The sequence below is a fragment of the Mya arenaria genome, chromosome 2, assembly GCF_026914265.1.
Source record: "Mya arenaria isolate MELC-2E11 chromosome 2, ASM2691426v1".
In the NCBI taxonomy this organism is placed as follows: domain Eukaryota; kingdom Metazoa; phylum Mollusca; class Bivalvia; order Myida; family Myidae; genus Mya; species Mya arenaria.
This window is the reverse complement of record NC_069123.1, coordinates 35,889,699-35,903,308: the sequence shown is the minus strand read 5'-3', so window position 1 is coordinate 35,903,308 and position 13,610 is coordinate 35,889,699. Positions and strand designations below refer to the sequence as shown.

The following is a 13,610-nucleotide window of genomic DNA, read 5'->3' as shown; positions in this document are numbered from 1 at the left end:
GTATGCAAAACATAATTTTTAACATGCAATTCGTCAATATACATGATTTTTTTTTCAAATTCATATACAGGGTTCGCTGACGTTATACCGGTTACATTGATTTTGTACAGGGTTCACTGACATCATATAGGTAACATTGATGTTGTACAGGGTTCACTGGCGTTATACCGGTTACATTGAATTTGTACAGGGTTCACTGGCGTTATACCGGTTACATTGATGTTGTACAGGGTTCACTGGCGTTATACCGGTTACATTGATGTTGTACAGGGTTCACTGACGTTATACCGGTTAGATTGATGTTGTATAAGGTTCACTGACATCATGTAGGTAGTTTTGATGTTGTACAGGGTTCACTGACATCATGTAGGTTACATTGATGTTATACAGGGTTCATTGACGTTATACCGGTTACATTGATGTTGTACAGGGTTCACTGACGTTATACCGGTTACATTGATGTTATACAGGGTTCATTGACGTTATACCGGTTACATTGATGTTATACAGGGTTCATTGACGTTATACCGGTTAGATTGATGTTGTACAGGGTTCACTGACATCATGTAGGTAGTTTTGATGTTGTACAGGGTTCACTGACATCATGTAGGTTACATTGATGTTATACAGGGTTCATTGACGTTATACCGGTTACATTGATGTTGTACAGGGTTTACTGACATCATTTAGGTAACATTGATGTTGTATAGGGTACAGTAAGATAATATTATATAGTGAACAGTGGCTTAGTGTTATTCAGGGTACGCTCTTGTAATATATGTTACAATGATGTTGTACAGATTACAGTGACGTAGTATTATACAGGATACAGTGACGAATAATATTATACATAGTACAGTGGTTATTTGTCAATGTACTATATCAATTTGTTCTCTACTATTGACACTGACAGTGTATGCTTCGTTAATACTTCAAATGGCAACGGTTTTATCCTGTGGCCATATTTAGGGTCGTTAATTTCATTTCAAAAAACAATATTATCAAGAATTCTAACATTTTTTTGATACCATATATTGAAATGGAAACGACATGCCAGACAGAATTAACTATTGGACAATCTTTAAAACACACATTTACGTATGTTTCTAATGTATTAGAAGTGTTGCGGTTTAATGAATTATCCATAACCAAGCGTAGTTTAATGGCAAAACAAGAACAAACGTTGTATTGAAAAGTGTGTCTGTTGTATGGAATCGCATACATTATGTTAATTCCAAGTTACTTATACGTTTTAGTTGATTTGCTGCTTAGTAAGGAATTGTTCGCAAATTGTTAAGAAAATTGTCTGAAAAGAATAGGCAAACGCTAAATCTTCCTTTGGTACATTTAAAGCATACATACCATTTATTGGATCAATATAAATTGCACCCGAATAGGCGTGTTACAACTTCTTTTATTCGTTCGGTTTGTTAATGGAATTCAATAATAAAAAAAATAAACTGAAACTACATGCTAGTATTGAACTGATCTTTTTCGGAAAATGTTTTGGACGATATTTTTTATGGTTCTTTTTGCATTGTTCCATTCGTTGGATAAATTAAATGATTTAAGGTAAGCATACATATCTTATATTGATGGGCTTATATGCTTATGTATATCAATGTACATTTTCAGTTAAATGTTAAACTTGTTTATCTTAATGACCTGAAAAAATGTTTTAGCCGAACTATTTGTTTTCCAATATATCTCATTACATCCAAGAACTAAATACATGTTTTCGAAAAAAAACCCGTACAATTCGCATGTTGATAATTTTACCCCATAGTCAACATCTCCTTTAATTTAATCTGTTTCGATGAATGTTAATTAATCGTATTTTTGCACGAAAGGTAGACTGAAGAAGGTGATGCAAAATGGAATGTTCAAACGAAAGCAAGAAGATGAACTCTGATTTGGTATTGCATTTCAGCCTATTAAAAAGTTCTATTATAATTATGTTTTTCAATAATATTGATTGTATATTGACTTTCAATTGTTTACATTTGTTTATGTATGCATGTAAGTTGAAGGGTTGTTACTCTGCCTAGGTATATCCGACTTTCTTATAATTTGTTCACTTAAATACATTGTTATGATTGATTTGTTTTACAGAAAAAATTACAACATTGACGTCTAAACTGCAGCCATACATAACAAACCTGGTGAATGAACCTTTGATACAGTAGCAGTTGATTGAAGTTGAATCGAAATGCGGAAATTTTATATCGGCTTTTCAAGCAGTGTTAAGAAACGAAGGAAAAAACCTTTCCAACGATAAAGAGGTCCTCTTCGCAACAAGTTCATTTGAAACGGTTGCTATTGAGAAACCGCTGAAATCTCTCCATGAAATCGGCCAAGCAACTAACAAATTGAAAAAGCAGATAGGCGATGTAGAAGTCGATGTTGGAAATACTTTAGAAGATTGTCGGTCAAGAATAAAAACCAAAGAAAATGAGCTGTCGTCGAAGAGAAATGATATCGATAAAATAAAGAAGGAGATGTATATGCCGCCTGACTCGCCCCAAACGTAAGAATTTGCAAAGATAGTTTCCTCTTCGTGGACTCGTATTTAATGTTTGTACGAGTTATGCACAACGAAAAATACCATTTTATTGATATTTTAATTCTTGAATATTGCATTGGGAATACATCGTTTCATTTTCATCAGTTTAGACAGAATGGCCGCTACGACTAACACTGTTTATGCCTAAAAAATAATGTTTTTTATTGATTTGACCAAGGTAAAATACATAATGTTATAAGGCATATAAAATATTTGTTTTCAGTGGCCCGAACAGCATATATTGAAATTTTACAAAGTCATCACATAAATGAACTTGAAATACACCCTTTACGATTGTTTACAACATCCCTCGAACTTTATGATAGGTATAGAAATGACGTTCGACATTCTAGGCCACATGTTTAAATGACGAAACGCTCACATTAATGTGTTGTTGTTTTTTTCAACACGCTCATGTTTTAAGCGTGACAATATCTTTTTTATTTTAATTATCAATTACGAAATGATACTAAAAACGGTCAACCTTCGAATTGAGCGTTTTCAAAAAAAGAGTAATTGAGTGACATTTGTATCTGTGGCCTGGTCGATGCAGTTTGAGTCAATATTACTTATATTTTCCTTTAAAAAGACATTGGAGCGCGACAAAGACGATTTTATTCGGGATTCAAATCAGAAGGAGGACGAAGCCAGAAAACTACGCAGCAAAGCTGAAGACAAAAAAGAGCCAGGTACTATGGCGGCCATTATGGGAGGACTGCTTGGCGTGGGGCTTGCACCTTTCACATGTAAGCAGGTTGTAGTGAAAAGTATGGTTACGATGTTTATAAAATTTGCAATTCTGCTGTCATTCGTAGTTTGTCTATAATGTTTATAAATATGCGTTTTGTCCCTCACGTTCAGTGTTTTCGGGCGCCGATTCGAGCATCTCAGCAATTTTCTATTGAAAATAACATCGAATGTAATCGAACGATTCACATTAATTTACATTTAACTACGGTGCGAGTAGATCGCGTAGTATCTTCCTTCAATTAACAGCGAATTTGAAACAAGATATTACACAATTGCATTAACCAAGTCTTATGCAAAAATGGGTATGGTACTTTTGAGGAAACCAGAGTTACATCTGGAAACCTACTCATGGTGAGCATTTTATTAAATTCGCATGCTAAACCACAATATGTTTTTACAGCTGGTGGCAGCTTGGTAGCCGTTGCAGCTGGAGGCGTGACCATGACTGTTTTACTTGCAAATGCCTCCGACTTGGAAAAAGACGCTCAAATAAAAAGAGATCTTGCAGAACAAAAAGAGGAGGCACGTCGTGTCTATCAAACTATTCGAGATCGTGAAAGAGACTGTAAAAACAAGGAGCAAGAAGTGAGGAACATTGAACACGAGATAAGTAAGATGTTAATTTATTAAAGACTACGTAAACATAATAATAAGCAACTTAAATATGACCACAAAAAAGTTTGTGGTCATATTTATGTTGCTTTTCTTTGAATGTTATAGTATGATCAGGACCAAAAAGATCAGAGACAAAAACTAAGTTGAAAATAGAACAAGTTAACTGGTCTAGATTTCTGTTGATAGGACAAAGAATCCTGTTTATGTAGGTTTAAATTCTTAAAGTTTCATGTGTAAACTTTAATTCATGGCTGGGGAAGTACAAGCATTATTCGCATTATGCATTACCAATCCGTTAATTATTTTGATCATTTATGATACTGCTTTGTTCGTTAAGCTCAATGTATGGATCTGATTCAGGTTGTCTGTCAAACGAACAAAAGAGACTCACGGACGTATCGAACCTTCTTTCAAATTTTGTGGGCTGTATTATGCCGCTTCAGTTAGTGTTTCAGGTAATATTAACAGATAGCGTTATGATTAATTGACCTGTGTCCTTAAGTGTACTTTGAAGTTGAGAGGAAAACGCTACAATTCTATATTATCGTTGTCGGTAACATTCAATGTCTGTTCACTTAATTCTTAAGAAAAAGGGGCAAGCCAAACCAAAAAACCCCTATTTTCTCGAGATTATACAACAAACGAAATTGCCATTAACTTTTTATTACGATATATTCAATGCTTCGATTGGAAATTGATGTATGAGACAAATGTATTTTACGTGTAAACTTGTGTTACGTCTAACTTTCACCAAAGGATAAATTGAACGGTTCTTTGTCACTATTATGATTTTTTTGTTATATACTAAAACATGTAAACACAATTTTGATTTTTGAGAGGTTTCACATTATGAGTCCAAAATAATGTACAGAGAAAGGGTATGCATTAAGTGTATTTATTATATCTTAATTAAGTTCCTTTTATAATGTTTGCTGATTAATGTCATTTTGTGGAGTCTTTACACCCGTTAGGCACGTTGAACGGAATATTTCTTTGGTTTATAGTATCTAATATAAGTACTGCATCAGCTATATATTTTAAAATTGGCTTTGTTTATAATAAAACAATGCCGAACTTCTGGAGCGATTAATATTCATTTTACTGACCTATCAAGTGATTTGACCTCGTACATAGGACAATGAACAAAAATTGATTTACATATCCTCGGTCAGTATCGCAAGTCGGTAAACATACATATTTGGGCTCAACATAAGTCTGTTATTGTATGATTTATAACGCTTTGATAATTCCTTGCTTTTTCGATGTTTTCCAATTTTATTCTCTCAGAACGCAGAGGTGACATTCAGGGATACATTTCAACAGACAAAGGTGTTGGTGGTTTTTGACAAAGAAAATACCAAGGAGAAAGAGGCGCATGATTATGCAAATAATGTTTTTCAGAAAATAAAGGTCGGTTGATACAGTCCTTTAGTTGGTATATTGCCTTGTTGGTGGGTAAATGTCATATCATGATGTTTGACTAACCGTCTGAAGTTAATTACATAAAACTGATTATATATTTGGTTTGGTCAGAACCAAAATGTTCATTATTTAGTCAATATTATCAATAATTACTATAAACAATCGAGTTATATAAATTAGAGTAGAATTGCATTAGCAAGATTGTTAGGTGATTATTTATTAATTCAATAAGTTGTTACAGCATTGTAAATAACCTCTGTATCGCTAACATGATAATTGGATTCCAATGGTTAATAGTTCGTAGGTTATAGCTGATCGAGTACTAAAATATAAACTACATTGAAACGCCTATAGATGGAAGCTAAAAAAGCAGGCAAATGTCAAAATGTGAAAAGAATATCACTAGACATATATAACTTAAAAGCTAGCATAATGGACTGTTTGCGTTTCGTTTTCAACCGACTGCTTTTCGTTAAAATTCTTATGATTGAACAATAGATAAAGACTAATAATCACACATACATATTTATAAAGTTATAATGCTTTTTATAATCCATAAGTTATTAATTTACTACAAATTTCACGTAGTTTTATATCGATAGGGGTAAGGAACATTTGTGGCCGTCTTTTGTGCGAAATTGAATTCTTCATCCGAAGTCCGAAATGTTTATCATGTCTGGGAGACTTTTTAAACTTTGAACAAAAATCTTTTCAAACCGACGTTTTTTCCGACATCGACATTATATCGGTTATGGAAGTCGGTTAAACGTCAGTTTTGGTCCGTATTCTAAAGTCAGCTTTATACCAGGACCTCAGTTAGGCGTCGCTTTTTGGTGAAGCATGAAGCGTTCGTTCTAGTTTTACATTTTGAATATTTATTCTGTTTTAGGACCGATGGAATGAGATGGAAAACGAGCTTGTACAACAAGGACTGGCTGTGAAGGTCGACGAGTCCCGTCTTACTATTATTTAAGTGGACAATACATTTCATTTGAATCAATCGTAATCACACATACTTCATGGACACTACGTTACATTTGAATCTATTGTAATCCAAGAAACAAAAACCTTGCTACAATTCTACAATGCCTAAAGTAATGTTCGTTTATGCGTTGCACAATTCCTCTCCACGTCGATCCGCATAGTTTATGTTCTCACCGTATGTAGCTAGCATTGGGACTCTGCGTATTCAACATACTAGGCTACTGGTTGATTATACAACCAGTTTATAATACAGACGCAAACTTAATTCCATGCTTAATTCTGTTGTCCACAAGCGTCCGATATAATGCGATATTTGGTATGAAAAATTGTTGACATCGGGCATGTGGCCCAAGAGGCACTTTATTGGGCCTAAACGTGTAGGCTATTTTAGCCAGAAATACTATTTCCGGTACGGATTAAAATGATTTCTTTAAGCCATTTGCAAAATGGCATTAAATTACAATAGACAATTATCATCTGTATGTTAATGGAATTTGTTTTATTGTGTATATACGGTATATAAGGTTGTATGATGGGTTAATTTTTGAGACAAGTTAAGTCTCATTGTTTAGTCACTTTATTCTTTACTGATTTATTACGCAAGCTCTTTTATGACTGAAGATGTCAGCTTATTGTAGAACGCTCAAATATGTCGAACAGTTATAGTAATAAGTTAGGAGTTTAGTAACTATAATTGTGATATGTGCAAACACACAGTCCCGAAATTCCTAAAATATGAAAAATGTTATGGATGAAATGCCTGATGGATGCCATAGAGGGACACAGTATACAGTGACTGGCCAAAAGTGAGCCATCAATATAGCTGCCTGCCAAGGGAACTGATACTTGAAAGCAAGATCGACAAATTGTGTCGAGAACAGCATGGCGTCCAGATAAATCTGTGTGTCAGCTATGTATTTAGGTTGTCTGTCTTATAATGGCGTGGGAACTTTGGAAGTTGTTTACGGAAATATAGACTCAGAGAAGTATATAAACTGCCTTGACAGTAACCATTGGCCTGTTATTGCCAGGAACTCTCCAGTAGGTGACTATATTATTCACGATAGTGTCCCAGTGCATACAACAATGAGGACCTGTCAGTGGAAACATAAGAACAGCACTTCCTGTATGCCTCGTCCTTCTCAGAGCCCTGCCATCAAAAGTATCAAAAATGTGTTGCGTTCAACAAAAACTAAAACATGAAAAGAAGAAACATATGATCAAACAAAACAACACTTTTTTCATAGAAATTGTGGTATGATCCCACAGTACACTATATACAAAACCTGTATTCCTCCGTTTTACTTAGAATTCGGCCAGTGATAGTCAGTAGAGGCCATATAAGCACATATTAATCAGATATCATAGTTTAGCATATTTTTTTTATACAGTTATTATAAAGTTAAGTGTTACAAAGCAGGTGCTTGGTTTGGCAGCCATTTTGAAACCTCACTTATGGCCTGCTACTGTAGGTTGATGCAAACAAGTGTGTGTGTGTGTGTGTGTGCGCGCGCGCGCGCCTGTGTGTGTGTGTGTGTGTGTGTGTGTGTGTATGTGTGTGTGCGTGTGTGCGTGCGTGCGTACGTGCGTGCGTGTGTGTTTATTTTAGTCCATTATTATATTTTCCTCATTTGACTTTAATGATAAAAATCAAAATGATTTGTGTTTATGTGTAGCGATGTATACATTCATAAACGCTTGAAAACATTATGTTCTGGACGTAGAGTTGTGCTGATATGGCAATGCAATGTTGTTTGACGCTTTACAACAAAATAGTTGGTGATAATTGAATGAGGGATAATTACTCAGATATCTATTGTAAATACAATTGGTTTATTTTTATTTACTGGAATCTATGTTATTGTTAACTTACCTTGCACTACAACATTGTTTATAATAAAAGTTGTCGATATAATTCTTTTTGACCAGGTTCGTTAAACTTATTGTTGTTTTGAGTTGATTTGAGTGTGTTTGTTTAGCATTTCCTAAACATCATTTACCTCCGCTCTTTTTTAATTACATTTCTTGTTTCGCTATAATACGGTTTTTGTATGAAATAATCACAATGAATATTTAACTTATTTTATCAATTTAGAGCGTATGTTACAGTGAGGTTATGACATTAGATAAATGCATGTATAAAATAAGTATTATTCTTAGGCATGCTTACAGAAACACAATGTATAAACTACGTTAGCCTGATGTGATATGTCAACAACATTTAGACCAGGGCTGGTATTCAATATTGATCTTAATTGGATCTAAGAATGATGAATCTTATCAGATGGTGTGATCGAAATAAATAGTTGTAGTAGTAGAAGTAGTAGTAGTAGTAGTAATAGTAAAAGTAATAGTTGCAGCAGTAATAGTAGCAGTAGCAGTAGCAGTAGCAGTATTAGTAGCAGTAGCAGTAGCAGTAGTAGTAGTAGTAGTAGTAGAAGTAGTAGTAGTAGTAGTAGTAGTAGTAGTAGTAGTAGTAGTAGTAGTAGTAGTAGTAGTAGTAGTAGTAGTAGTAGTAGTAGTAGTAGTAGTAGAAGCAGCAGCAGCAGTAGTAGTAGTAGTAGTAGTAGTAGTAGTAGTAGTAGTAGTAGTAGTAGTAGTAGTAGTAAAAGCAACAGCAGCAGCAACAGCAACAGCAGCAGCAACAACAGCAGTGATAGCAGCTTTTTATTTTAGTTAAACAAACCAGAATATACAGGAAATTATATTCCTGTCATATTACACGATCATGATGCATGTAAAGAATATAATTTTAACACATTTGAAATACAACAAAAGGTTTACGACGATAATAGCGTCCGTTTGATAAATACTTGCAATTCACATAAATGTGCTTTTCAACGATATACAGATTGAATTGACTCTTAAGCGAAACTTAGATCTGGATATTTGATAATAAATGACTGGCATTGGGGAAAAATGTTATTTACGAACATTTTGGTCTATCAGAGCAAAGGACTGATGTGAAAGTGCACCGGTGAAAAAGTGTTCGCAAGTAGACGAGTACAGAATGTATATATTAAACAAAGTTAAGAATCACAACATTACACCTGAAAAGGTCAGGTTTCACAAAACCACATATGAAACCAGAATTAGTGAAACTTGGTCAGGTAATACAAATACAAATACACATGTGGCACAAAGCCTGGTGTTCCAATCCTACGTTCGACTACAGAAGGTCAGGTATAAAAAAATGTTCTATAAATACACACGACAAATGGTGGAGGTTCGCAAGAACATATGTTAAAAACTCCGGGTTCGCGACACATTCCATGTTATGTAATTGTTAAGTTAAATATTACGAGAGTATTGTTTTTATGCAATGCCATCGAATTGATTCATCGTATCACAGTCATTAATAATTTCTCTTTCATGGTAAAGCTCACGTCAATGGAAATCTTCCGATCTGTTCCCAATTGCCGCAGTTCTTTGCAATGCATTGTTTTGCCAATCTGCTTCTTCGGAAGGGAATAGCTATACTTGATGGGCAGACTTTCTGTTTCTAAATGGTTGGTAAGAACATTTTTTACAATAGCCGGATATCTGTCTACTTTCTTTTTTGATAATATTTTATTTTGATTTTGCTGTTTTCAAATGAAATCATTCTAATTTCGTAAAATTTGTGTCAACTTCTCACGTCGTCACTTGTCAGCACTGACGTCACTTCTTGTAATCCACATGATGTATTACATGGATCATTTCACAATTTTGTTTGTATAAAATCAATACGTGAAAGGTATTGGTAATCGAAATAGAGTGTTTAGATACGTGTATTGCCAAAGTTATATATTTTTTTTTTATTTTCAACGTGCTGATATCTGATTGTTACTTGTTATTAACGTTTATTGCAAATATCAAATTAACTTGATATACAACACTCTAAGTCAAATATCATTGTTTATGACCCTTTTCGTCTACCTTTATAAGCTTTGCTTTGCTAACATACTGTCCGCCTCAAACTGGATCAGTCATTCTACTCTTAGCCTGAACGCTGTGAACGTTTCGATATTATTTGCGTTAATAAAACACATCAATAATTCTTTTCTCCAACTATTATTTTGATGCTCAAACACATTATTGACTATACTAATAGTTGTTTATAGATTACCATTTTAATACCTGATAAATATTACATGCAGACACATACAGAGTGTTTTTAACCAATCAAAATGCAGATCCTGAATTATCATAATGTTTACTTTCGACCAATCAAAATAAGTTGCAATTCCCTATGCGTTCTTCGTTTCGCGTCAGCGGAGCGTATACAATGCCGAGTTATGCAGATTTTTATCATTATGGTTAAATGTCCCGGTGTGTGAACGTTAAAGAGGCTGAGTAGTGTCAGCAGGAATATCCAAGTTTCACTTTTAACATACCGGCCGTTACCTCTGCTATACAGGCTCTAATTTGACGACAAGGAGTGTTGGGTCTGGGTTAAGGCTATTATTGTAGTGGTGAGATGCGTCAGATGGCGTTGTTATAACTATGTCATGGCTTGTTTATTTTTGCAGAGAGGGCGTAAATATGGCATAAATAAGTAAATGAAAGCGCTAAACGCGTTAAAAGGCTGCGACAAGCGTGATGTAACTTTCCTACAATACTGTTCACAGGCAATATCAGTCGAATCCAAACTGTTCCCAATAAGTGCCATTAACTACGATAAGGTAATGTGAACTGAATAATTGGTAAAACAATTAAAAAGTTTATAATATATATGTACTCGATCCTGAATGTAGTAGGATATATAAAAGATTGCTTTTATTTTGATTTAAAGGTTGTTACTATACAAAATTTGACTTTGCTCTATCCGATATTTCTTTTTTGCAGATAATAACAACACTGACGTCTAGACTGCGGCCATTTATAACAAGCTTACACAGTGAACCTCTGATACAGCGACAGTTGGTGTGATTTGAATTGAAATGCGGAAATGTAATACAGTGTGTGTAGAAAACCAGAGTACCACGCATACATCCATTAATGGTGACAATTTAACAACGGATTCTTGCTGTCAAAACGTGCAGCCAGTAGAAGTTTAGTGGCCCTTGCCACTTGAGGCTATACTACATGCAAATACCTCCGGCTTCGTAGTGACGTGAATATAAAATAGAAAAGTCAAAAGAAAAACGAAGCAAATGTGTCTATTAAACTATTAAAGATTGAAAAAGAGATAAGTAAGATGTTTACAAATTTAAGAGTAATGAATATGCTTTACAACGACAATTTGAAAAAGGTAAATACGGTAAAAATACCATAATACGCAACACAAACATGGACACAAACACTGAAATAAAACCTAAACGATCATAGTTAAAAACAATTTGATAGTATGATGTGTTTACTTGTCAAATCATGTTGATGATAGAACCAAGGACTTTGTTTATTCAGGTTAAATATAATGTTTGAACTAGTAGGTAGTTAATGTTTTAGATAATTTGAAAATATTTCATACCTTCCAAAATAATAATCGAAGAACACATTGATTTAGTGGTAAAGTACTTACTTTAATGACATTTAATCGCCTTTTTCCATTACCCATTTGTTGATCATTGTAATTCTAAATGCTATTGTTTTTTTTTCTTTATGTTGAATGCATTTTTCTGTTTCATGTCGTTTTTGATACGAGCAAAAGACACTGTCAAACATTTCAAAATGTGTGGGCTCGTTGATGTTGCTCCATTTAGTGCTCCAGCTATAATTAACTGATTAAGATTGGATTAATTTACCTGTGTTATTAAGTGTTTTTTTTACGTTGAAGGGGGAAAAACTACAATTCTATATAATCGTTGTCCATAACCTTGAATGTTTGGTCACTCATATAAAACACAAGGCAAGGCAAACCAAAATAAAATACCGTCAGGAGTTTATACTAGGAACAAAATTGGCATTGAATATTTTAATTATGATATTTAATTGTTGCTTCGATTGGAAATTTAACTTGTGAATGAGGCAAATATATTTCACGTTCAAACACATTTTAAATTTGTGCCACGCCTCTAAAATTTGTATTTTCACGATTTATTGAACGACGCTATGTCATTATTTTAAAGGTTTTTAAACTACATACAATACACCTAGCAACAATATTGATTGAAGTGTTAATGACTCCTCAATTGCATTTTAAAACCTTTTTTGCTGGCCTGCAAAAGATATATACGTCGATTAGGATTTGTTTTTTTCATGAATCAATAAACGAGTTTTTTTTCTTCTATTTGATAATCTTTTCTGTTTTAGGACCGATGGAATATAATGGAAAACGATCTTGAACAACAAGGACTGGTCCTTAAGGACGGTGATTCCCATCTTACGTATTACTATTCTTTGTGTGAATGCTAACGAGCTTTTACAACAACACTGGCATTAAAAACGATATTTCCCGCCTGACTATTGTTTGAGAGTACGCTGACGAGCTTGTACGCCAAGGACAGGTCCTGAAGACCGGCGATTCCCGTCTTAATTTGTTTTCACTAACAAGCTTATCCGAGACAGCCTGTCGTTAAAAGCCGGCGATTCCAGTCTTACAAGGCTAAAACAAATGACACTATGAGTTTGTACCAAAAGGACTGGCCTGAAAGGCCCGCGATTCCCGTATAACTAACATACTGCATGGACACCAACGAACTTGTGCTTCATGGACAGGCACTGAAGGCCGGCGATTTCCGACTTAATTTCCTCAGAGTGGACCATTACGAACTTGTACAACAAGGACTGACCCTGCAAGACGGCTATTCCCGTCTTACTAGCCTTACTTAGTAAACACTTAATAGCTTGTACAAAAAGACAGGCCCTGATGGCCGGCGATTCCGGTATAACTTTATTTTAGTGAGCCTGTACCAATATGACTTGCCAAGGACTGACCCTGTTGGCTGGCAAAAAGAAATATGACAGCGTATTGTATAATGCTTAAATATGCCTAAAAATTATAGGGTTTAGTAACTTGTATATATATATATGTATATATAGACCCACAGTCCCGAATTTCCTTAAATTATGTATATTGTTATAAATAAAATGCCCCTTTGGTGACTTATAGGTGCACAATATGCAGTGCCTGGCCAAGAGTGAGTCATCAAAATGGCTGCATGCAAAGGGAGCTGACTGCTTTCTTGTCTGGTTTAGAGTTATCTTTCTTTTTGCTATTTTATTAATGCTTATCATTGTCTTTGGCATCAGTTATTATCTTAAACCTGCTTTAAAATAGGAAGAGATCGTTAATGTCGTAAACAAAAAACGCCTTCAATCAAAAGAAAACAACATTATGAAAACCGTACATAAC

The 13,610-nt window shown here is 34.4% G+C and overlaps 1 protein-coding gene across 1 annotated transcript; it reads left to right on the top strand.

Moving 5' to 3' along the window:
- Window positions 1-3,110: 3,110 nt before the first annotated feature.
- On the top strand, window positions 3,111-6,540 carry LOC128214592 (uncharacterized). The gene is made up of 5 exons (XM_052921154.1): window positions 3,111-3,309; window positions 3,714-3,923; window positions 4,289-4,383; window positions 5,216-5,338; window positions 6,240-6,540. Exons 1-5 carry the CDS (start codon window positions 3,111-3,113, stop codon window positions 6,321-6,323), a joined length of 711 nt encoding a protein of 236 aa, XP_052777114.1. The 3' UTR covers window positions 6,324-6,540.
- The last annotated feature ends 7,070 nt before the right edge of the window (window positions 6,541-13,610 follow it).